General features: G+C 40.1%; 1 protein-coding gene across 1 annotated transcript; it reads left to right on the top strand.

Annotated features, from left to right (window-relative positions):
- The first annotated feature begins 6,768 nt into the window (after nt 1–6,768).
- Nucleotides 6,769–23,370, top strand: LOC118574475 (T-complex protein 11 X-linked protein 2-like). Its single transcript, XM_036175387.1, has 9 exons — nt 6,769–6,892; nt 10,449–10,578; nt 13,904–14,024; nt 14,704–14,924; nt 17,083–17,219; nt 18,683–18,900; nt 18,992–19,173; nt 20,274–20,437; nt 23,141–23,370. Exons 1-9 carry the CDS (start codon nt 6,769–6,771, stop codon nt 23,368–23,370), a joined length of 1,527 nt encoding a protein of 508 aa, XP_036031280.1.
- The last annotated feature ends 935 nt before the right edge of the window (nt 23,371–24,305 follow it).

The following is a 24,305-nucleotide window of genomic DNA, read 5'->3' as shown; positions in this document are numbered from 1 at the left end:
GTGTCACAGAAGAAATATATTAAGATAAGTGCCATGTTGGCCTGCCATGAGATGTGACTGATAGCAACCCCAGTACCTACAGGCAGTGGTAGCACACGCCTTTAATCCCAGCTCTGGGGAGGCAGAGGCAGGCGGATCTCTGTGAGTCAGAGGCCAGCCTGGTCTACAGAGTGAGTTCCAGGAGAGCCAGGGATACACAAAAAACCCTGTATCAAAAAACTGAAAAAAAAAGAAAAGAAAGAAAGAAAGGAGAGGAAGGAAAGAAGGAAGGAAGGAAGGAAGGAAAGAAGGAAGGAAGGAAGGAAGGAAGGAAGGAAGGAAGGAAGGAAGGAAGGCCATGTACCATCTTGGTATGTTTATGAAAATCTCCAGAGACAGCAGCAGTTCCCCAAGGTAAGTCAGGAAAGGATGAATGTGTTCAAGCTATACCTATAGCAGCACCTCATGCACTTGAATTAGAAGTCCTCATGTGGTGGGGGTTCCAACCCCCAGCCTCCCATCTGATGATATTGCTTGGAAGAAACAAGGACCGTGCTTATCTGGGGCAGGGTGGGGGTAGGGGATGACGATGACGACAGGCATTCATCCTATCTAGGAGTATACCATCTGTATGTCTTTCCAGCAAGAAAGGATAAGATGTGCTTCTGGGGCACACTACACATACCTGTGGGGGAGAATTTTGCCTTAGAATGTAAAGGCATAGACATGTGGCTGGATGAAGAGTAGCTGGTGAGGCTGCATGCCCAGCTACTAATTAATGCCAAGCAATATAGACTGCCAGGGGAATAGGACAAGATTATAGTAAATTTTCATTTCCTCCTTGACATGTAGCTCAGATTCAACAGTAAGGTGGCCATTTTTTGTTGTTGTTGTTTTTGGTTGTTGTTTTCCTTTTCTTTTCTGAAAATACATTCAGCTTGTCTGTATCTTTTATTGGTGATTTGGGGCTTTTGCATTAAGTTATTAAAAGTGGTTGCTGGGGAGTGGAGGCGCACGCCTTTAATCCCAGCACTCAGGAGGCAGAGGCAGGCGGATCTCTGTGAGTTCGAGGCCAGCCTGGTCTACAGAGCGAGATCCAGGACAGGCACCAAAGGTACACACAGAGAAACCCTGTCTCAAAAAGAAAGAAAGAAAGAAAGAAAGAAAGAAAGAAAGAAAGAAAGAAAGAAAGAAAGAAAGAAAGTAGTTGGTTAATTCCTATGATCTGTAATATGTCATGGAGAGGTTTTTCTCTGGTCAAGTGTGTTTGGGCACCAAATGTTTATTGTGTTTGGATGTCCATTTCTTTTTCTTAAATCTAAAACTTTTCTGATATAATTTTATTGAATAAATTCTCTAATTTTTTTTTAAATTTTATCTCAGCTCTTATTTCCACCTCATTGACTCTTATGTTTGTTCTCTTAAATGTATTTCAAAGTTCTTAGATATTTTTGTCATGCTTATTTACATTTTTCTATATATACATGTATATATATATATGTATATATATGTATACACACACACACACACACATATATATATATATACATACACAATACAGGTAGGTAATACATATATGTATGTATGTATGTATGTATGTGTGTGTGTGTATGTATTTTGTTGTATTGACCTTGCTCTCCATCCTTGACATTCTTTCTCCTACTTGGTGTTATCTGGTGATGACTGACTGGTTCTTTCCTTTCCAGCATTTCTAAGTAGTTCTTCTCAAGAGTCTTGATTTCCTTGAATAATTGTTTTCTCATGATTTAATTTCTTCTCCAATTCCTGACCCTGCAATCAGCTTTGGCTACTTTCTTGTCTGCTTTCTGAATTACTTTCTTTACTTCATCTGCTTATTTGAGTCCTTGGTGTGGTCACAGAACCTTCTCAAAAGTAGGACACTGAAATTTGTGTCTGACATTTCAGCCATCTCAGTGTCTTTGGTTTCCAGTATTATGGATGAATGAGCTTGTGGAAGTGACACTGTGGCTTGTTTTCTCACATACTTTTTGTTTCTTATGCATCCGTTGTGATGTGTATGCTACACAGTTTGTATTCTTCTCCTTCCTCCAACCTGGGCCTTTCTAATGATTCTCTCTAGTGAGCTGTCTTCACTTAGGTTTGTGTTCCTCTCTACTACTTCTGGGGTAAGCTGACTGCAGTAACAGATACAGTGATCTACAGCAGTTTTGGTGTTCATTTGTGGCGGAAGATGTGTACTTCACTGTTTTTCTTAAGGAGTTTCAAAGATAGCGGCATTCTGGTAGTGGTGGGAAAAAACAATTTATAGGATTTTAGAGATAACAGTATTAATAATTGCAAGGTGTCTTAGTGTTTCTATTGTTATGATAAAATACCATAACCATAATCAACTTGGGAAGGAGAAAGTTTATTTCCATTACACTTCTACATCCTAGTCCATTCTCTAGGGAAGTCAGTGTAGGAACTCAAGGCAGGTACCTGGAGGCAGGAAATGAAGCAGAGGCCATGGAGGAGTGTTGCTTGCTCCTTATGGCTTGCTCAAGTCTGTGTTCTTCCAGCACTCTAGCCTAGGGCTGACACAGTCCATAGTGAGCCGGGCATTCCCACATTCATCATCAATCAAGAAAATGTCCACAAAGGCTTGCCCACAGACCAATCTAGTTGAGGCATTTTCTCAGTTGAGGTTCCTTCTAAAATGACTCAAATGGTATCAAGTTGACATAAAAACTAGCCATCACAATGGCTATTAATTCCAGTGAGTAAGATCTTTTGTCTAGGCCAAGGCAGATTTCCTTTATCTCCACATAAATTGCTACCACACATCTATTTTCTCCATCACCCTGTGGAAGGAATTTGATGTTGAAATACACTCAAAGAGACTGTTTAACTGATTAGAATTAAATCCTAAATACTGTTTCAGATATCACTGTTTAAGCAATGCAATTTTGTTAGAAAATGAATTTGAACCATTTTGGAAATATTTTCTTAGTGCAAAATCAAATAGAATTTTCTGTTTTAAAGTGAGAAATCATTTGAATCTTTTCATACAATATATTTTTATCATTTCCCCCTCCATCAACTATTTCCAGATCCTTCCTGCCTCCCTATTCACCAAAAAAATTAAAATGAGAAATTAATGTCTGGTATAGTACAATATGTAATTGAAGGCTATAGAAATTGATATACAGAGAATATTGTGCTGGGGTGGCACAGACACATCTGAAGGAGACAACAAAGATCTAGCAACTGGCTGCTGTGTCACTTTTGGTTTTCATCTCCACCTGTTGCATGCTTGGGGGGCTTTTAAGGTTTGTACAATTTGGGGATATTAGATTTACAGAAACTTCATATAAATCACTTGTGGCCTCTTTCAGGAGTACTGCTTCTAAGCTTTCCCCAAAAAATATTCAGAGTATACTACACTTCCAACTTTTAGGGAAAGATCTTCTACTTCAAGGCCTTCCTTATGCCTTGGAGGTTGTGACACATAGAGAGGCTAGAGGTTTCTTTATGAGGCGCTGAGATTTTTTTTTTTTCCGAGACAGGGTCTCTCTGTGTAGTTTTTGTGCCTTTCCTGGAACTCACTCTGTAGACCAGGCTGGCCTTGAACTCACAGAGATCCACCTGCCTCTGCCTCCTGAGTGCTGGGATTAAAGGCATGCGCTACCACCGCCCGGCGAGATATTCTTGAAACATCTGTCCCTCAATGAAAATATGTTTGTATGTAAGGGGGACCAAGAGTTGCCCTATTGCACTCAGCGATCTCTCTGCCTTTGGATGTGAATCCATTGAGCTAGTGCCTGCACTGATAAAACTCCTTCCTAGCGAAAAGCCTTCACTGTCTTTTTTTCTTTCTATGAGAATTCTGTAATAATGTGAAATGTATTTTGAACATTTTTCCTGGGTTAAGTGTGACAATTTAACAGTTGACATGACTGAGGCCAAACACAGGGGAGGTGAGGAGGGATGCAGATTTATAGTCTTATGTTATAGTCGCCAGTTAAACAGATACTTTATTGCCCAAGTTCCCTTGTGTATTATTATGACAAGAGTATAGAGTGAACTTCCCTCAGACTAAGATGTTCTTGAATCTCTTATAACTTCTTTCTTCAAAATGAACTTGCTAAAGATACCCACATTCTATTATTATTGCTAGCAAGGGATGATTGTGATAAGAATTTGGCAACTGTATTATCTTATTTCATGAAAAACGTAAGTTAATATATTAAGAACTAAGTGAAGGTCCTGGTGCACATACACCACACTAGAAAAGTACCCATACAACATACAATAAAAACAAAGGAAGTCTTTGTAAAATAACTTAAGTGAAGGTAAATGAAGGATGAGCTATTGTAAATGAGTGAACATCTTTTTTTTAAAGATTTATTTATTTATTGTGTATACAATGTTCTGTTTGCATGTATCCCTGCAGGCCAGAAGAGGGCACCAGATCTCATTACAGATGGTTGTGAGCCACCATATGGGTGCTGGGAATTGAACTCAGGACCTCTGGAAGAATAACCAGTGTTCTTAAACTCTGAGCCATCTCTCCAGCCCATAAACATCTTTTAAATGATTGAAGCAGGTCAATTTTGCTCTTGTAATCAGCTAAGGAGTGACAGAGGAGTCTATGAGTTAAAAGTAAGAAGCATGGGAGCAGCGAGAGCCAGCTACTCCAGCATCCTTGTGTTCTAGATGAGCATCTACCTTTTTAAAAAATTATTTTTTATTTTCTGGGTTATAATATATATCCCTCTTCCCTTTCTCCTCCAAACCCTCTCATATATCTCTCCTTGCTCTCTTTCAAATTCATGACTTCTATTTTTCATTACATAAATATATCATGCTATCAGTATACTATTACTTGTATGAATATGTATTTAAGGCCATTTGACATGGGATAACTGACTGGAATGTCCTTTCCTGGTGAGGACTATTTGTCCCTTTCTCTCAGTGTTTCTTAGTTGCTTGAGTTCTTCCTGTGGGGTTGAGGTTTCCTGAGCTTTCCTCCTAGTTTACGTTTACTTTACTGTAACTATTGTTGTCCTCGTTCAGCTTATGTTTAAGTAGTGATGTTGATAAGCTAGCATTAAAATTGAATTCTAATCAAGAATGGACTGTTAATTCAGTTGGAAGAACATAAAACCCAGGCCCCTTCTCTGCCCCATGGTCTGGTTCTTTTACCACATAGCTTCTATGGCCAGAAAATTTAAATGACTTTTAGTTTCTATGTTTATAAAATATGAGTTTAGCAGTTTATTCTTCTGTTGTGGGGTATCTACCAGAGAAGGAGGCTTGGACAGGGGTCCAAGCCAACAGAAAGTCATTATTAGCTGGCCAATGACTACACTGGGTGTTTGGGTTGATTTACTCCAGTTAACAAGAGCAATCAGTTAAATGAGGAACCTAAGAAATCAAAAATCAAGGTTAGTAATTTAGAGACTTTCCTAGAACTATGGACTTGGATGGATTAAATCTTTGTTTTCATTTTGGCAAGTGGTGCTCTCTATGTACTGAATTTTACAGCCTAAAAGGTCTGGGGCACCTCTCTCCATTGCCTTTTGTAGACACATTTACTCAAGAAAACAAACAAACAAAAAAAAAAAAACACTCTTCCAGAAATTTGTAACTTTCTAGGTATTTCACTGTTAAGATCAATGTAAGAGAAAGACTTTTGAACAGCATGAAATTAAATAGGAATGTGTTCTTTTCCTTTCTAAATAGTTATTTGCAAGCTATAAGCTTCATCTGGGGGAGTAGGACTAAAAGCTTTGGATAGCTTCTTTTTTGTTGTTTTTCGAGACAGGGTTCCTCTATGTAGCTTTGGAGCCTGTCCTGGATCTCGCTCTGTAACCAGGCTGGCCTCGAACTCACAGAGATCCTCCTGCCTCTGCCTCCCAAGTGCTGGGATTAAAGGCTTACACCACCGCTGCCTGGCTGGGTGGTTTCTTGATTTTAGATGAAATCAAGATTTAGAGATTAATTCTAATCTGAAAAGAATGATAGCAGCCTGAAGGCCCCGCACAGGAAATTTTAGCCTCCTGCCTCTATTGTGTAATAAAGTGAACATGTTTGCCTGTCTGTCTGCCTTGTGTTCTGGTGTACCCTTGGTGTAAAATAACCCCCAGTTTACTCCCCAGGAAGCACCATCCTTTGTGACTCATTTTGGACTGTCTAACTTAGCATCACGTGTAGGGGGTGTGTGCCACGCGGGCTTCATGATTTTCATGGTCCTGTCAAAGACTTTTCTCATAGTCCCCCCTCTCTCTGGCTGTTGTGGTATGATCCAGTGATCTCCTTGACTGGGAAGCCAGAAGGCTTTTCAGTAACAGAAGCAGCTATCGTGGGGAAGGCCTTCAAACAGCAAGGACCAGAAAGAGTTAAGGAACCAGGTAGGTTTTGTGTGTGAATGTTCCCTGTTATCCTGGTTTAGGACGCCTAATGGTGAACCTGCAAAGAGAATTCAAGAGGAAGAATCTTTTCCTAGTTTAGCTGGTAAAGTGATGTGTTTTCTTTCTGGTGAGTCCACTTTTGGATTATGGTTTCTCTTTTGCTTGTTTAATGCTAACGCTAATTATTTTAGTAAAGGAACTTCCATTAGTAGCAGGTTATTCTTAAAGTGTGTTTGAGGACCTGGGTTCTTTCTCTCGGAGGCCCTAGAAAGCACGTGTACTATCCATAAGGAATAGCAACATTGTCTCAAAAGCCCACCACAGCTGTTGAAGAGCTCCCCCACCTTTTCCTGGAGTCAGACCCGTGTGTTACATAAATTGCCCTCTTTTCCCTTCCAGTCCAGATACCATCAACATGCCCAAGGCCAAGAAAACGAAATCCAAGAATGACTCTAGTGAGTCAGAAAATGGGGCCCCAAAGCCTAAAGCACCAAGCAAGAACCAGGAAGATAAGACCAGTTCAGAGGGAGCCTCTCCAGGTGGGTCGGTAATGAAAGTTGTTATGGCAGGTTAAAAGACCTTGCCTTGGAGGAGGTGGGAATGGGAGGTGGGTTGGGGGAAAAGGCTGGGGGTGGGTGGGAGGAGGGAGGACAGGGAAATCTGTGGTTGATATATAAAATGAATAGAAAAATCACTTAGTAAAAAAAAAAAGGGGGGGGGAGAAAAAAATCTTGAAACCACCAGGCGTGGTGGCACACATCCTTAAGTGCAAGACTTGGGAGGAAGAGGCAAGTGGATCTCTGTGGGTTCGAGGCCAGCATGGTCTACAAAGTGAGCTCCAGTCTTGAATAAACAAACAAACAAACAAATAAATGAGGAAACCTGTGGCATAGGTGCCTTTAAGGGATATAGAGAAAAAGCCTTTTGCAATGAGTCATTTCTTCTTCATTGCTCTGCCTGGCCCCTCTTAGGTATTAATTTCTTGTCTCTCTTCCAGTCTTATCTTTACATAGAGGGTTTGGGGGCTTCATTGGTAAGTGAAATGAAAATTCAGTTTTAGAGACAAAGTATAAATGTCTGTGTTTGAAGCCTTATTAGTGTTTGAATCACTTAAAGGCATGGGGAATATAAAGCAGACACACCAGGCCAGTTGCCCTTGTGAGGTCACAGTGATTGTGACAGCATGCTCAAGATCTGCACATGCGCAAGGCAGACAAACCTTCAGCATGGGTGGGGGAGGTGACCACAAAGTTTCAGCCATAGGTGTGAAGCTATTGGTAACTGGTAGGCTGTGAGATGGAGTCAGCTTTCTTCGGCCTCCTGTGGGTCAACCAGTCTCCAGTACACGGCTGCACGCTCAGTTATCAATAGCTCGGTTGTGTTTTCGTCATTTGTTGATTCATGACAATAGGACTTTCCAGCTCTTAGTGTCTTTGATTTGTATTTTCACCATCATGTAATACTCACTTGACAGATCTTACACGTAATTGGGCAAGTTGATTCTAAGGCATATTCCTGACTATTTTGATGGAATTACTTTCATGAGTACCTTCTCCAAATTCATTGTTGATACCTAGAAAAGCTGCTTTTTTTTTTTTTTTTCCCGAGACAGGGTTTCTCTGTGTAGCTTTGCGCCTTTCCTGGAACTCACTTGGTAGACCAGGCTGGCCTTGAACTCACAGAGATCCGCCTCCCAAGTGCTAAGATTAAAGGTGTGTGCCACCACTGCCTGCTGCTGGTTTTTACAAAAAAAAAAAATTTAGGACAAATTCATACATGAATGCAATATGAGATTTTATGCATAGTTTCATACATAGCTACAATGTATCTTACTAGATTCACTTCGTATTATTTTTTCTTGTCCCCCTCCTTGTCATGTTGAACCATCTCTTCTGTCCAACTAGCCCCCTCCTACTTTCATGCTTGCTTTGATGATTACATAAATCTAGAGTTGCTTGAATGAGGATGGCTGGGGGATATTTTGTGGTATTTAAGTGGGTCTTAACAGTGGTTATACCACTGTGGAAAAGAACTACTTCACTCCTGGCAGCCAGTTAACTGCCCAAAGCTCCTCAGAGTGGAGTGGAACCTCATGAGCCCTTTCCCCAACTACCATGGAAAATTGATGGGCCTGATCTTGTGTGGCTATTGTGCAGGTAAATACTATGGGTTCCTGGATGCAATGATCATACCATATCCAGAAGATAGTCTTTCACAGTACTCCTCCCCAGTCCCTAGCTCTTAATTCTTTCCACATCCTTTTCTCTGGTCCTTGGAAGTGGTGGTATAGATGCTCCATTTAATGCCAAGCATGCAACACTCATTCTCAGCCTTTGGAGCAGTTGAGTCTCTGTATTAACTGCCATTAACTGTAGAAATAAACTTCTCTGACAAAAGGTTAGAGCAGCACATATGTTGGGTATAAGCACAGATATTTAGAAGACATCATGACAGCATCTATTTAGCAAAATAAATGTAGTAGACTTTCCATTGGGGTTGTGTCTTCCCCAGCTGCAGGCTTTTGACCAGGTTTGTAGTCCCAGGCATGAGTTCTGTCCTATGGAACAGGCCCCAACTCATATCACAAAGCAGTTGATTTACCCCATAACAATCATGCCATTGTTGTACCATTGGACGTATCTATTGGAGGTAGGTAATTGTTCTGGTTTGAGTGCAAAATATCGGCTATTGGTTCTCATATTTGAATACTTGGCCCCCAGCTGTTGCTGTTGTTGGGGAAGGTTGTGTAACCTTTAGTAGGAGTCTTACTCAGGGAAGTGAACACTGGGGGAAGGCCACGCTATAGCATGGCCCCTGTCTTAGTTAGGGTTTACCATGGCTGTGAAGAGACATCATGCCACAGCAAATCTTATAAAGAAAACATTTAATTGGGGTGGCTCACTTACAGTTTCAGAGGTTCAGTCCATTGTTATCATAATGGGAGCATGTGTATTATTAGGTCCAATTTTTAGATTTTGAGGTTTTTAAGGCTTATCTAAAGATGAGACTGGAACAATGAAGTTTCCCACTGTCATTGTATCAGTACCTATCTGATCTTTTATCTATTTAGTGTTTTGTTTTTTTTTTTTACAATGAGGCCCCACCATTTGGTGTGTTACTATTTGAAATTGGTATGTCTATTTGATGAATTGTTTCATTTACCAACAAGCAATAGCCCTCTTTATTCCTTGTGGGTGATTTTGGTTTTAAGTCTACTTTCATCAAATATGAGAATCACCACATCAGTTTGTTTATGGCTCCCATTACATGGAAGGTTGATTTCCACCCATTGGCTGTGTTTGGATATCTTTGCCATTGGACTGTTTCTTATTAGAGAGCACAGGTAGTTGACTTTTGTTTTTGAATCCAGTCAGTCTGTGATTTTATATTGGTGAATTGAGACTATTTATTTATTTATTTATTTATAGCAGTATTGAGAAAGGTTTGCTAATTCTTATGGCTTTGTTGGTTGTTCTGATTGGTTAGATTATTGGCTGTTAGTTTCTTCCTCCCATATTGATGTTAGGCGTTTTCTGCTTTCTTATTGGACTCTTTCCTGGTTGTTGTTTTTTGTTTGTTTGTTTGTTTTTGTTGTTGTTCATCATCTGTTCCTTTCATGAACTAAACTACTTCCTTTTTCCTAGTACGTAACACAGAGCATTTCTTTAAACATTTTGCAGTCTTGGTTCGGTTGTCATAAATTGCTTTAATTTATGCTTGCGTTAAAATACTTATTTTGTCATCAATTTTAAGAAATACCTTTTTTGGATGTAGCAATCTTGATAATTGACAGTGTTTTTTTTTCATAACAATGAAGCCCTACCCATGAAATCAGAACCATACAGTCACCTAGACAAGACCTGCACAATGACAATACCAGTTGTCATCTCAAAGTGGATTGGAAAAATCCCACTTCTAGATGAAGAACTACAGGCAATTGATGCCTGCTGAGAGGGAGAATCAGTCTAACATCATTTTCAATAATAGATTTATACTATACACTTTTTAGTATGATTTTATCTATGTGCATAGTTTGTTCTCTTATAGCAAATTTGTGTGGTATCTCTTTTGATGACTACTATGCTTTTTCTCCAGTGAGCCAGCCTGTAGAACTTTCTACTGAAGATATAGAGACAGCTAATGAAGTTTCCAAATTGAGCATTGCCCATGAAATCGTAGTAAACCAAGATTTTGCGGTACAGGAGAATGATTTACCTGGAAACAGGTACATATTTATTTATTTACTTGTCATAGTTACATAGGATAGATAGTTTTTGGTCATGTTTGATTTTTTTCTATTAAAACATGCAGTGTTTGAGTCTGTCTTAAATAGTATCAAACAGAACAGCAGAATAATCAGTATAACTGTTTAATTCTGCTGAGTGGTGGTGCACACCTTTAATCCCAGCATTTGGAAGACAGAGGCAGGGGATCTCTGTGAGTTTGAGGCCAGCCTACTCTACAAAGGGAGTTCCAGGACAGCCAGGGCTACACAGAGAAACCCTGTCTCATTTTTTTTTAAAAAAGGAAAAAGGTGTTCACGTGGGATGAAGAAATGACCCAGTGGTTAGGAGCAGTTACTACACAAACATGAGGACATAAATTTAATTTCCAGAGCACATGTAAACATTCTGGCATGGTGTTGTGCAACCCATGCCCTGTAAACCAAACAGAGACTCCATTTTCTGTAAGAGGCCCTGTCTCAGGGGAATAAGATGTAGAGTGACAGAATAAAGCATCCAGTGTCCTTCTCCAGCCTCTATATGTGAACCCTCTCAAGAGCACATAGACTGTACACACATACTCCACACAGTCACACACAGAGTCAAATATCAAACTATATCTAAATATTAAATAAACCAATGTAATTATTGTCAGAATGTTAATTCTTGGTTTTTAGAGAATTTCAGATCCTTTCAGGTAGACTTGGAGGTTAGAGCTGCTAGAAGCTAATCTTAATTTCCTGCAAATTAAGTGGATGCAGATAAACAACTTTCTTTTTCTAATTTTAATTTCATTTTCTGTGGATGGGTGTTTTGCTTCCATGTATGTCTGTGTATCACATGCATGCAGTGCCCAAGAAGACCAGAAAAGGGCATTGGCTACCCTAGGGCTACAGTTCCAGAGAGTTGTGAGCCACCATGTGGTTGCTGGGTCTCAAATCCTGGCCTTGGAGATGAGCAGTTAGGGCTCTTAACCACTTAGCCATTTCTCTAACCCCACAAATAACTTTTCTAATAATGATGTTGTCATTTGTCATGAGTAAGAAATTTCAGAGCATTTATATTTTCTGATTTAATAAGAAAAAATGAGTCTTATTGGAGTTCTTCATAATTACATTGATATTGAAATGCATAAATGAGTCATTCAGCAAGTATGAATTGAATGCCACTAATGGATCATTAGTAGTTAAGTGTGGGCTGGAAAAATGACTTAGAAGGTAAAAGTGCTCACCATCAAACAAGCCTGACAACCTGTTCAATCCTGGAACTCTCATGGTGGAAGGAGAGAACTAACTTGTACAATTTATCCTCTTACCTCCACACAGATTCTGTTACACTTTGTATGTGTGTACATGTGCATACTTATTTGCGCGCGCACACACACACACACACACACACACACACACACACACTTACACACACACACAATGTAAGTTTAAAGAGATAAAAGAATACAGTCTTTTGCCAGAATATAATTTTATAGCTTTTTAAACTTCTCATCTTGAATGCCTCTTTTATTTTGCTGCTTTAGAGATTCTATTACTAAAGCACCATACTCTATCTTGTTTTATGTGATTCTCATGTATCTTGAATTAATTCTGCTTGTTGCTAATAGTGACACATGCTAAGTACACCTTCCATGAATGGAGTTTCACCAAAACACATGTATCCTAGAAATCTTCTTCATTCAGGTCATAGTCCCTGGACTCTGAGTTGTATTTCTTTTTCTGGATTTACTTTTCTGTACGTATGGAAACACCATTGCCGTTCACTCATTTAACAAGCATTTATTGAGTACTTATTAGGTGGAAAGTGGAATGGTGAATGCTGAGGACATACAGGTAAGTATGATGTTGTCTTTGCCATCAAGAATCTCTGTAGAACAGATTATCCAAGAGCTATTGTGCAGAGGGACACATTCAGTCTTAGCTAATGGACGGAGTTCTTTGTTAGTATGCAGTTGCCTGGGTGACTATCAGAGGAAGACTGTCTTGAAATCATGAAATTTGAGTTGACTCTCCAGAGTATGAATAGGTACACTTTAGGTGATCGATTGTGAAGAGTACTCTAATATGTCTCTTCAAGGGCAGAGAAAGGGAGAAAATAATTACTACTTACTCTAAACAGATTACTATTGTTTAGTGCAAGGTGTTGGGAGAAGGAAGGATTCAAAGTCAAGGAGAGCTGACAGAACAGCAGCCTGCTGAGTCATTGAGGTTGTACATCTGGATTCTGTGAGGGAACTCTTGAAAGACATTATATGAACAGGACATGTGACCCGATTTGGATTTTGAGAAAATCATTGATTTGTAACAAGGATGTGTCATATTTGGGGGGAGGATGTTCACTTTACAGACCATTGTAAATGTACAGGTGTGAGATGATGTTTGGCTAGGATGGATTCCAGAGACACTTAAACACTCTGGAATTTTTTGACCAAATGGATAAAATGGATAGGGGCAGTAGAATTCAAAACTCTTGAATATGTCAGAAGGATGAGAGTTGCTTGCCTTCCATGGTTAGATGGGTGTGTTGGGAGAGTAACATTAAATTTTTATATCATTTGTATTTCAAAAGAAAAATGTGAATTTTTATTGTAGAAAGTTTATTTTTGGGGAAAAAGAAAGCTTTCAAGTTTTTAGAAATAAGGTAAGTGAAAAACAGGGGAGAAGGTATTAAGTTCTGTTTTGTCCTTCTGTGAAGTGTGTGAAGTCCTTCATCACTATCAACATGAAAAAATCCTCTCCACACTTCAAACCCATGTGAAAAATATCACATACTATGTATGTAGAAATTAAAATGCAGCCATACATCTAGGCTAGATGCAGGATTAGGGTCAGAAAGTCTGAATCCAATTTTGGTTTGTGGTTCTTCTGAGGGGGAGATAGAGGGAGGGAAAGGAGAGGAGAAGAGTGGGGGACAGACTGAGAAGAAGAGAAGGGGACAGAGACAGATGTGTTGATGGGGGAGATAGAAAGACAAAGAGAGACACAAGGAGATACTGGGAGGGAGGGAGGAAGAAAGGGAGGAGGGGAGAGGAAGAGGGGAAGGAGGAAGGGAGGGGAGGACGGAAGGAGTGGGGTATGTGGGGAGACAGCGACTGTGCACTCTGGTATCTTTCTGTGATGATCTAAGGGTTTTTTTTTTATTTTTTTTAAAATCTGAGACCAACTGCAGTTAATTCGGCACTTCTCATATCTAAATGTAGCTCTATTCTGGTCTGTAAGTTTAGTGGTTTTTCATAATTTTAAATGCTGTTTGAGGGGTCATGATCCTGTATCAAGTCTCTAGGTAAAGATCATTCTGCACATTTAACTTTCTTAATAGTCTGGAAAGCAAGTTTGTGGAGACAATGTACAATGCATTTTGGGACCACTTGAAAGATCAGCTGTCGCACAATCCTCCTGACTTTTCTTGTGCTCTTGAACTTATAAACAACATAAAACAGGTGAGCAGCCAGCCTTCTTTCTGTTGATACAAAGTTTCCAGGCCTTAGACCTTGGATTGTTAATATTAGTATTATTAATTTTCTAAGTAGCTTACTTTCCAAACATATATGGGATGGATTGACTCCTATTTTATTTGTACAAGATATAACTTGAGGGTTAGGGTATTACTTTAATAACATAACATGTCATTCAATAAAACATATTTTCACTTAACTTCCACTATGATTTAAGTGTTCCAGAAGCACAGAAAATAATGCGAGTTCTTGCCCACAAGGAATTTATATTTTGATTCAAAAAGCTCTTTCAAGTGAATATTTAAGAATACCTTGCTTATTTCACTCTGCTTTTTGGAGAAAAGTAATCCAAAAATGCCCTTAGCCCTGGTTAAGAATGCATCATTTTGTGGAGGTGCACGTGTTGTTGTACCTGCTATACTTAAATGTTGCCCCACTCTTACTTTACTCATGTTTTTATGTCATTCTTCCTTGAAAATAATCACTACTGCTATAAATGATTATAAGTGAAGCCTAGATTATAATTGTCTTCCAAAAGAGAGAAATGACTGTGTACCTCTAGAAGACAAAGTCTGACATGCCTTTAGCCTGAAAGCACTGCTCACTGGGTGTAGGTTTAGGATTCTAAACCAAATATGGCTCCTTTGATTTTCCTTTGTGGCAGATTTTGGTGTCACTGCTACTACCACGTCAGAACCATCTAAGAAATGAGATTGAGGAAGTGTTGGATGTGGATCTCCTAAAACAAGAAACAGAGCATGGGGCTCTGGATGTTCCTCACCTTTCCAACTATATTCTCAACTTAATGGCCCTCCTGTGTGCACCAGTTCGAGACGAAGCTGTTCAGAAACTAGAGAGCATAAAAGATCCAGTAGAGTTATTGAGGCAAGAATCTAGTCATGCTGTTTTAATCTATTTTCTTTTGTTAATAATGTGGTATCACAGTGTCAGTAAATTATAAAGAGAAAAAACCTTATTTTGGCTCTTGTCCTAGAAGTCCAATGTTAAGGGACTTCATCCAGTGAAAGCCTTGTAGCTGATGAAGTCTCAAGGTGGTACAGAGCACCCTGTGATGAAAGAAAGAGTGTGTGAGTGTCCTAGTTTTTCTATGGTTTTCTTAAGTCACTGGTTTTCAGTCATGTGACTTCTAGCCTGCCATGCTTCTGTGATCCTGGTGATGGTCTAAAGGCTTCATCCCTAGACTCCTTAGTTGCATTAAGCTTTCCACACTCTCAGTATCTCACAGTTGGGTTGAAAGTTTGCTCTTTTTGAAGCAGCAAGCTATTTTTAAACCATAGCATATGCTGCTTCTGAAATCTACCTTATGTACCATGAAAGAAAACTTTGAACCGGATACTATGACAGACCTCTGTCTTAATTGTTGTACTCCTGTGTGGAAGACCTGATTAAAGTCATTTGTTCACTTTTTAATTCTCTACTTTTACTTTTTCATTTTTAACAAATTATTTATTTTATTTTATGTGTATGAACATTTTGCCTGCCAAAATGTATGTATGGGTACCATGTGTATGCCTAGTACTTGCCATGGCCCAAAGAGGGTGTTGGATCCTCTGGAACTGGAGTTTGGATGTTTGTGACCCACTTTATCACTACTAGGAATAAACCCAGTCCTCTGGAAGAGCAACAAGTGCCATTAGCAAGTGAGCATCTCTCCAGCTTCTCTTTTTCATTATTTTTGACAGCTTCATAATATGGACAATGCATATTATCATTTATTATCCCTCTCACAATCCTGCTGATCCCCTTCTTCTTCCCAATTGCTCCTCTTCTGACATTTGTGTCTGATTTGGTGCAGAGCGTGAAGGTAGCTGCTACTGCCTTTCGTTCATGATTGCAATGCACTTGCCAAATCCAGAAGACAGCATTTCCTCTTCATTTGATCATGAATACTTTAGTAGTGTCCAAGAATATCAGACATATTATAGATACTGTCCCTCACCCTACTCATACTCAATACCCCATTCACATTAACAAACCTTTTTTTTAATCGACTATTTTTTTTTCTAAACTCTTTCAGATTATGCTCATTCCCCACATTTTCAGTTATTTCATAGATTAACAGTCCTAATGTTAACAGAGGACTGGGTTAATTCCTAGTAGTAACATAGTGGTCACAAACATCCAAATTCCACTTCCAGCATTGCTTTTCTCCCTTAGTTTCTTTTGTTGTGCTGTAGCAAACTACTCAAGTTTCATTAATTTCTAAAATGCATAGATTTCTTTTTTTCTTTCTTTCTTTCTTTCTTTCTTTCTTTCTTTCTTTCTTTCTCTCTCTCTCTCTCTCTCTCTCTCTCTCTCTCTTTTTTCCTTGGTTTTTCGAGACAGGGTTTCTCTGTGTAGCTTTGCGCCTTTCCTGGAACTCACTTGGTAGCCCAGGCTGGCCTCGAACTCACAGAGCTCTGCCTGCCTCTGCCTCCTGAGTGCTGGGATTAAAGGCGTGTGCCACCACCGCCCGGCTAGATTTATTTCTTAGAGTTATGGAGGATGGAGCATATAATACTGAGTTACTACATCTGGTGAGGACATTCTTTGTGTGTGGGGGGGGTTTGGCAGGAGAGTGAGACAGTTTCTCTGTGTAGTTTTGGTGCAGTTTTGGTGCCTGTCCGGGATATCGCTCTGTAGACCAAGCTGGCCTCGAACTCACAGAGATCTTCTGCCTGCCTCTGTCTCTTGAGTGCTGGGATTAAAGGCGTGCACCACCACCGCCCGGCCCTGGTGAGGACATTCTTAATGCATTATAACATGATGGAAAACATTACCTGGTCAAATTAAGCAACATTAAATTCTTAGCCTCGAATTCTTTTATAATTGAATGCACTTAGACCTGAAATAAACACCTCTCATTAGGTCCCTACTCAAAGCAACTAAATATTTTTTTGAGTACATGTTTGTAATTGAAGTAAGTACTTTGCAGGTCCGTTCTTATTCTAAATACTGGGATTTTATTCCTTCCTTGAGCTCCACTCCTGAAACACTAGATTTCCTTTTCAAACTGTAAATATTCTGTTTTTGTCTGTGACAGGGGGATTTTCCATGTTCTTAGCCTGATGAAAATGGACATGATGAACTATACTATCAAAAGCATTCGGCCATACCTGCAAGAACATTCTATCCAATATGAACGAGCTAAATTCCAGGAACTCCTTGACAAGCAGCCCAGTATGTTTAAAATTTAACTGGAGTGGGGGCAATTGGCCTTTGAGTTTCTTTTTTATGGTGATTTCTCTATTTTTGAATAGAAAGTTTACTTCTTGGATCAAGAATGAAGAGAAGCAAAATTTTCTAAGACAGAAAGACCTATACAGATCACTTTAATTAAGTATATTCTTTGACAGTGTCATACATGTACACAGTGCGATCTGATCACTCCCGACCCCTGCCTTCCTTATGCTCCCCGACTCCCACAATTTCCTCTTTGAAAGAGTCCCCTGTCCTATTTTCCTACCTTTCTGTTTGATGACCACCTGAGTTTGAAGATTACCCACATCGTCATGGGTATGGAAATATCCCCTGCAGTAGGAGCAGCTCACTTGGTGGTTTATTATTGAATGACTTCCCCTCCCCCAGCAGGGAGTTCCTGGAGGACAGCACAGCCCCATGAGCCCCTCCCTCCCCATGATTGGGTTTGAACCGACCCAGTCTGCACAGACTCAGTACAGCCTACTCTCTCAGCTGCTTTGAGATCATGACTGCAGCAACCATGTCACGTCCAGAGCATAACACTTCACTGCTGTCCTCTCTGTTGGCCCCCTTTTGTCCTCTTTCCACCTTCTCTTCCATGGTTGGTATTCCTTGAGCCTTGGAAGGGGTGTGGTAGATGTTCTCTTTACAACTTACTGTACAAAAGTTACTTTTTCTCAGCACTTTGAGCAGGCACAGATCTTGGTACTAATTGCTGTTTGCTGCAAAAAGAAGTGTCTCTAATCAAGGCTGAGAACAACACATGGGTATGGATAGAAATACTTAGAGGCAGTTTGGCAACATTTCCATTTAGAAAAATGAAGCAATAGGTTCGTTCATCCCTAGGGACTATGAACTTCTCAGACATGGGTCTTTGCCAGACTCACAAAGCCAAGCAGGAACTCTCTCCTATGGTGTGGGTCTCTGATTCTATCAGAAAGTTATTGATTACCCCCACATTGGTCATGTTGGCATTGCACTGGTTTGCAGATCTTGCCTGGAACATTGGTATTGTGGTAAACAGGGTCCACATGTTGGTGGCCAGTTTCCCACCTGATGCCGGTATAGCACCTTCTTGTACTGTGAAAGCTATTCTGGAAGGAAATATTCTGTTCGCTTCTAGCTTTTAAAATTACTGAGACTTTGCTCAGCCTGGAAGGAGGGGACTGGACCTGCCTGTACTGAATCCACCGGGTTTAAATGAATCCCCAGGGGAGTCTTGGTCCTGGAGGAGATGGGAATGGAGGGGAAGGGATGGGGGGAAGGTGGGGGTGAGTGTGGGAGGGGGGAGGACAGGGGGAACCCATGGCTGATGTGTAAAATTAAAACACAAATATAATAAAAAATAAATTAAAAAAATAAATAAAATTACTGAGACTATCTTAAACTCTCCAACTCTGAGCCTTGCAGTTTAAACATATATGTTCCCTTCTCTTTTTTAGATCTCCTTGATTGCACCACCAGATGGATGACTAGAGCTGCCACAGATATTTCCACACCTCTGCCAAGTACATCCGTCTCGTCAAGCTCCTCTTCTGGCACAATAAGTTCATTTCCATCTCCAAAACCTGACCCAGAGCCACCTAGTCTTACAACAGTGTTATACCAAGGCTATTTAAATCTTGTTCTCAGGGACCATGGAAATGAAGAATTCCCTGAGGTAGGAATGTGTGTTGAGGCATAATCATGTTGTCTTTTACTTAGAAGCTCCATTCTGACTCCTGACAGCCTGTTCTTTCTTGCCTAACCAGACTCTACTTATGGATAAAGCACGACTACAGAACATGAAATCCAGATTACGCCACTTGACTATTCTAGCTTCAGTTTTACTTGTGGCAAGAAGTTTCTCTTGTGGTGTTTTATTCAGCTCACCAGAATTTGTGGATAAACTGAAGCGTATAACCAAGGCGTTAACAGAAGAATTTAGCTCCAAGTATGTCTCATCAATCTTTGTGTGTGTGTGTGTGTGTGTGTGTGTGTGTGTGTGTGTCTAGGCACATGCATGCACACGTGTATGTACATGATCATTTGTCTGTGCAAGTGTATGCACATGTCAAGGCCAGGGGTCAATTGCAGGGGTCTTCCTCTTTTTTTTCCACCTTATTTTTTGAAACATGAAGCTGATTAATTAGGCTAGGCTGGCTGGCCAGCAAGTTCCAGGGAGCCACCTGTTTATACCTCCATAGTGCTGTGATTACAGTCATGCACTATCACATTTGGCTTTTTGTGTGGCTACTGTGCAACCAAGCTCAGATTCTCATGCTTGTGTGGCAAGCATGCTACCATGTGAGCATCCCAGTTCTACCATAGATTTCTTGTAGAGTGGCATTTAGGCCATCAGCAGGCAATATAACATCCCATTATCCTTCACACAAAGGGCCTTTGAGAACTAGATCCAAAGATTGTTGGTATTTTAGATTTGGCATAGAGAAGAATAACAGTTTTCTACCCAGAAGGAGGATCAGGTGATTACTTTGCTACAAATATTCATTATTATGTTTTCTAACACTGAGATACTATGTATTTCATCAAGGGACTATAGATTTTTGTTATTTATATCCAGAAGTTGATCATTTAGTCATTAATATTGATTGCTAATTCCCTGCATGTAGAGATTCTATATCAAAGTAGAAAAAGGAATTAGAAATTTAGTTTTACTAATTTACTTGCATTTGTTTTGTTAAAGTAGGAAAGAATCCTATGTAAAATATCTAAGAATCTTTCAAGAATATTTTAATGTTCAGGATATACCCAACCCTTGCCCAATGTTTATTGTTCCATTTAAAGTTGCCATATAATACTACATGCATGAATAATTTGGTACTTTGGGGATAATAACAGAACTCTTTTACATGCTCATTGTGCATTGATGGTGAGAGGGTCACAATTCTTCCTGGGTATACCTAACTTCTAGTTATGGACTTTTGGGACTTGGTCTCTATGTCAGGGAAAGTCTATTTTCTTTTTTTTTTATTAAGAATTTTTTATTCATTTTACATAACAATTACTCTATTTTCTGTCTTCACTATCCAGGCCAGAAGAGTCTATGCTCAGTGTCAGTGAAAAGGTATCACAGGAAATCCATCAAGGGCTCAAGGACACAGGCCTCACTGCTCTGAGCAGTGAAAACAGGGCATCTCTTGTAGGCCAACTCCGGAACATTGCCAAGAAGGAGAACTGCATTCGTACCATCATTGGTAAGAGTCCCAAAAGTGATAAGAAATAGCAATAAAATGCCAGGTGGGAGTTAAACTCTCCTTCAACAAGGCCACACCTCCAAAACCTTCTAATCCTATCAAAGAGTTTCACTCCTTGGTGACTAAGCACTCAAACATATGAGCCTATGAGGGCCATCTTATGCAAACCACCACATTCCACTCCCTGACCCAGACAGGTTTATAGCCATATCATAATGCAAAAAAAATCAGTCCAACTTCAAAAGTCCCCATAACCTATCAAATTCTCAACACTGTTTAAAAAGTCCAAAGTTCAAATTCTCTGAGACTTGTGGCAATCCCTTAAAGGTATGTAACCTCTTATAAAATCAAAATGAAAATCAAAAAGAAGATCATATACTTCCAACATACAATGGCACAAAATTTACATTAATATTCTGAAAGTGGGAAAAGGAGCGTAGTGAGGGAATATTGGCCCAAAGCAAGTCCAAAACCCAGCAGGGAAAATTCAAATTCCACATCTCCACATCTGATGTCAACGTACCCTTCACATCTCCAACTCCTTCTAGTTTTGCTGACTGCAGCATGCTTCTTTCTCTTGGACTGGTTCCACATCCAGTCTGCAGCCTTCCTTTGTAGGTATCTTACAACACTGGCATCTCCAACATAATGTGGGCTTCATCTTCACAGCTTCAGTGTCCTCTCTGGAGCTCCATTCAGGGGCTTTCGTGCTACACACCTAGCCTCAGTGGCGTTCCTTAGCTGAGAAGGGAGCTTCCACAACCCTTTTCTTGAAACCTTACTCTAAAGCTGGAACTACATGGTAGAAGTTGCCAAGTTCTGCGGCTTGCTGGGGCTGGAACAAGGTCCCCTCCTACAATTACATATGCATCAGATTTCTGGTTTTGATGGTTTTCTTCACTGCTTAAGCTTTCCTTTTATTCCATTTCACAAGTTGGAAGCCTAGCTGAGTGGGGTCTTACCCTGAAGTCACCACTCCCTTTATTTCATTTAGCATCTGGCTTTTCTTGAAATGTTTTATCTCAGCACTGGCTTTAGCGCCATTACACTTTCTGATGCTCCTTTTCCCCCAAACTATACACTTTGTATTTTGCCTTGCTCATCTTGTTCCTTTTAATTATAGATCTGCATAAAAGTGACCACTGATAACCACACAACAGAGTCAGTACTAGGCTGTCTTGAAATCTCTTCTGTCAATGACATTAATCCAAAACTCTTCATTTTAGCTTCAGCCAGGTTTTTAGGACAAGAGCAAAATGCCACCACATTTTTGGTCCAAATATCACAAGAACCATCTCTAGGCCACTTACTACTATTCTTCCCCCTATGAAATCCCCTGAGCTGGGCCATCATAATCTAAATTGCTCCCAGCACCACAGTCTTTTACCCTCTTACCAGCATGACCCATTAAGCCCTACTTAAAATGTTCAACTGCTTTATTTTTATTTTTATGTTCTTGACTGCATTTCCCCTCATTCCTCTCCTCCCAAACCCATTTTCCCCTCTGTCCTCCTATTCACTCTTCTGTTTCTATTCAGAAAAGGGCAGATCTCCCATGGATATCAACAAAACATGGCATATTAAGTTACAGTAAGACTAAGGTACCTCCCCTCATATTAAGGCTGGAAGAGGCAGTCTAGTATGAGGAAAGGGTCCCCAAAGCCCCTGCTTCCATTATTAGGAGTCCCACAAGAGAACCAAGCTACACAACTGTCACATATATGCAGAGTGCCTAGGTCAGTTCTATACAAGCTCCCTGGTTGTTGGTTCAGTCTCTGTGACCCCCTATGAGCCTAGGTTAATTGATTCTGTGTTTTTTCTTGTTCTGTACTTGACCCCTCTGGCTCCTACAATCCTTCCTCCCCCTCTTCTGCAGGATTCCTGAAGTCTGCCTAATGTTTGGCTGTGAGTCTGCATCTGTTTCCAATAGTTGTTGGATGAAGCCTTTCTGATGACAATTAGGCTAGGCACCAATCTATGAATGAGTATAGGAGACTCTCATTAGACATCATTACATTGATATTTTTTCTCTAGTCATTTTTTGTTCTATTCTAGGTCTCTGAGCCATCCAGCCTGTGGGTCCTGGTGCTCCAGGCAGTGTCAGGTGTGGGCTCACTCTCAGGCATAGGTTCAACTGCTTTCTTAATGCAAAGTCCCAAAATCTATATTCCACCAACAAGCAGCATGATCAGGCCTGTCAAAGCAATAACCCATTTCCCAGGACCAATATCTGTCGTAGTCACTGTTCTACTGTTGTACAGCAACACCATGACCAAGGGAACTCGTATAAAAGAAAGCATTTAATTGAGATTTTCTTACAGTTTCAAAGGCTTAGCCCATTATCACCATGGCAGGCAACATGGCAGGAGGCAGGAGTGGTGCTAGAGAAGGAGCTGAGAGCTACATACTGGTTTGCAAGCAGAGAGAGAGAGACAGAGACTTGACATGGGCTTTTGAAACCTCAAAGCCCACCCCCAGTAACACACCTACTGCAACTAGGCCACACCCCCTAATCCCTCTAATCCTTTCAAACAGTTCCACTTCCTGGTAACTAAGCATGCAAATATATGAGTCTGTGTGTGTGTGTCATTCTTAGTCAAACCACTACACTGAAAAAAAATGTAGTGTTCATGTGCAGGCAGTGAATGGTGAGTTTCTTCTGAATCTCTTCTTTCTACTTTTCATTTTTTTCTCCTGTGACAGAACAACGGATACATTTGTTTCTTAAATGCTGTTTGATTCGTGGAATGCAAGAATCTCTTCTAGACTTCCCTGGAGGGCTTCTTTTCATTGAACCAGAGTTGGCAGAACTAGGCTGGAAGTTTGTTAATCTAATGCATCACAACCAGCACGTATTTGGTCCATTCTATGCTGAGATCCTAAAAAATATCATCTCTCCACCGAATGCAGAAGAAAACGAAAAACCCATCTGATAATGCTGGTCCCCAGTCCTGGCATGAGGTATCTGAAGAGAGGGCTCATCATACTCCAAGAATGACATCATCTGTGGCCCACAATTACAAGCAGCCCTCTTCCTCATTAAGAGCCAGGATGCAACTGAAGGGGCCAGACATATAAACACCCAATGGCCCAATCCCCTTCCTTAATAAATTCCTGAGCTGCAAGAAAACCTCAGTGTCATTTATGGTGCAGCTGAATCCAGGTCTATTGCACCTTTCCCCCAACTATCAGAAAAACCACAGGGTTCAGTATTTCCCACAGTGGCAGGCAGTTTTCAATATGGTAGCTTGGACAGGCTTCAAGGAATGGTATTAACATCATTTTCTCCACTTAGAGAAAACTTTCTTCAGTGGTACAAAAAAATCTACAAGATTATCTAGAATTAAGTGCTTCTAAAGGTCAGAAACTTATTGAATTACAAAAAAGAATACAAAACAATTCTGCTGCCAAAGTCCCTTATGCATTTAAAGGGTATAGTGATACTATTACTACATCCTATTTTGGCATGTGGTTAGAAGCATTTTGAAATTGAGAACAGTATGAAAGTTGCTGTTTTCGCCTTACATTCAAGTGAGACCAAGATTCAACTACCATAGGATTTCTCTCTCTAAAGTGATCCTACAGATCAAGATTGGAGTCCCTGACAGTGACCCACACATAGAAAGTTAGATCAGTTATTGACCTGTGTCAAGTCTATTCTTGTTCCTCTTCTATAATGTAATGATGCTTCTGTTTCCACATGTAAGTTTTGCATACCATATTTTTGAATGAGTGTTCAAAGATAGGATAGTCACCATGCTCTTTACCACTTCTGTTTTGGGGCTCTTAAGTGCTAGTTATGATCATTGACTAAACAAGCATCACAAATGTTATAAGTTCACAAGGACTTTAGTTTATTTTCTATCAT

Source organism: Onychomys torridus, chromosome X (assembly GCF_903995425.1).
Source record: "Onychomys torridus chromosome X, mOncTor1.1, whole genome shotgun sequence".
NCBI lineage: Eukaryota > Metazoa > Chordata > Mammalia > Rodentia > Cricetidae > Onychomys > Onychomys torridus.
This window is presented reverse-complemented; position numbering and strand designations above follow the sequence as displayed.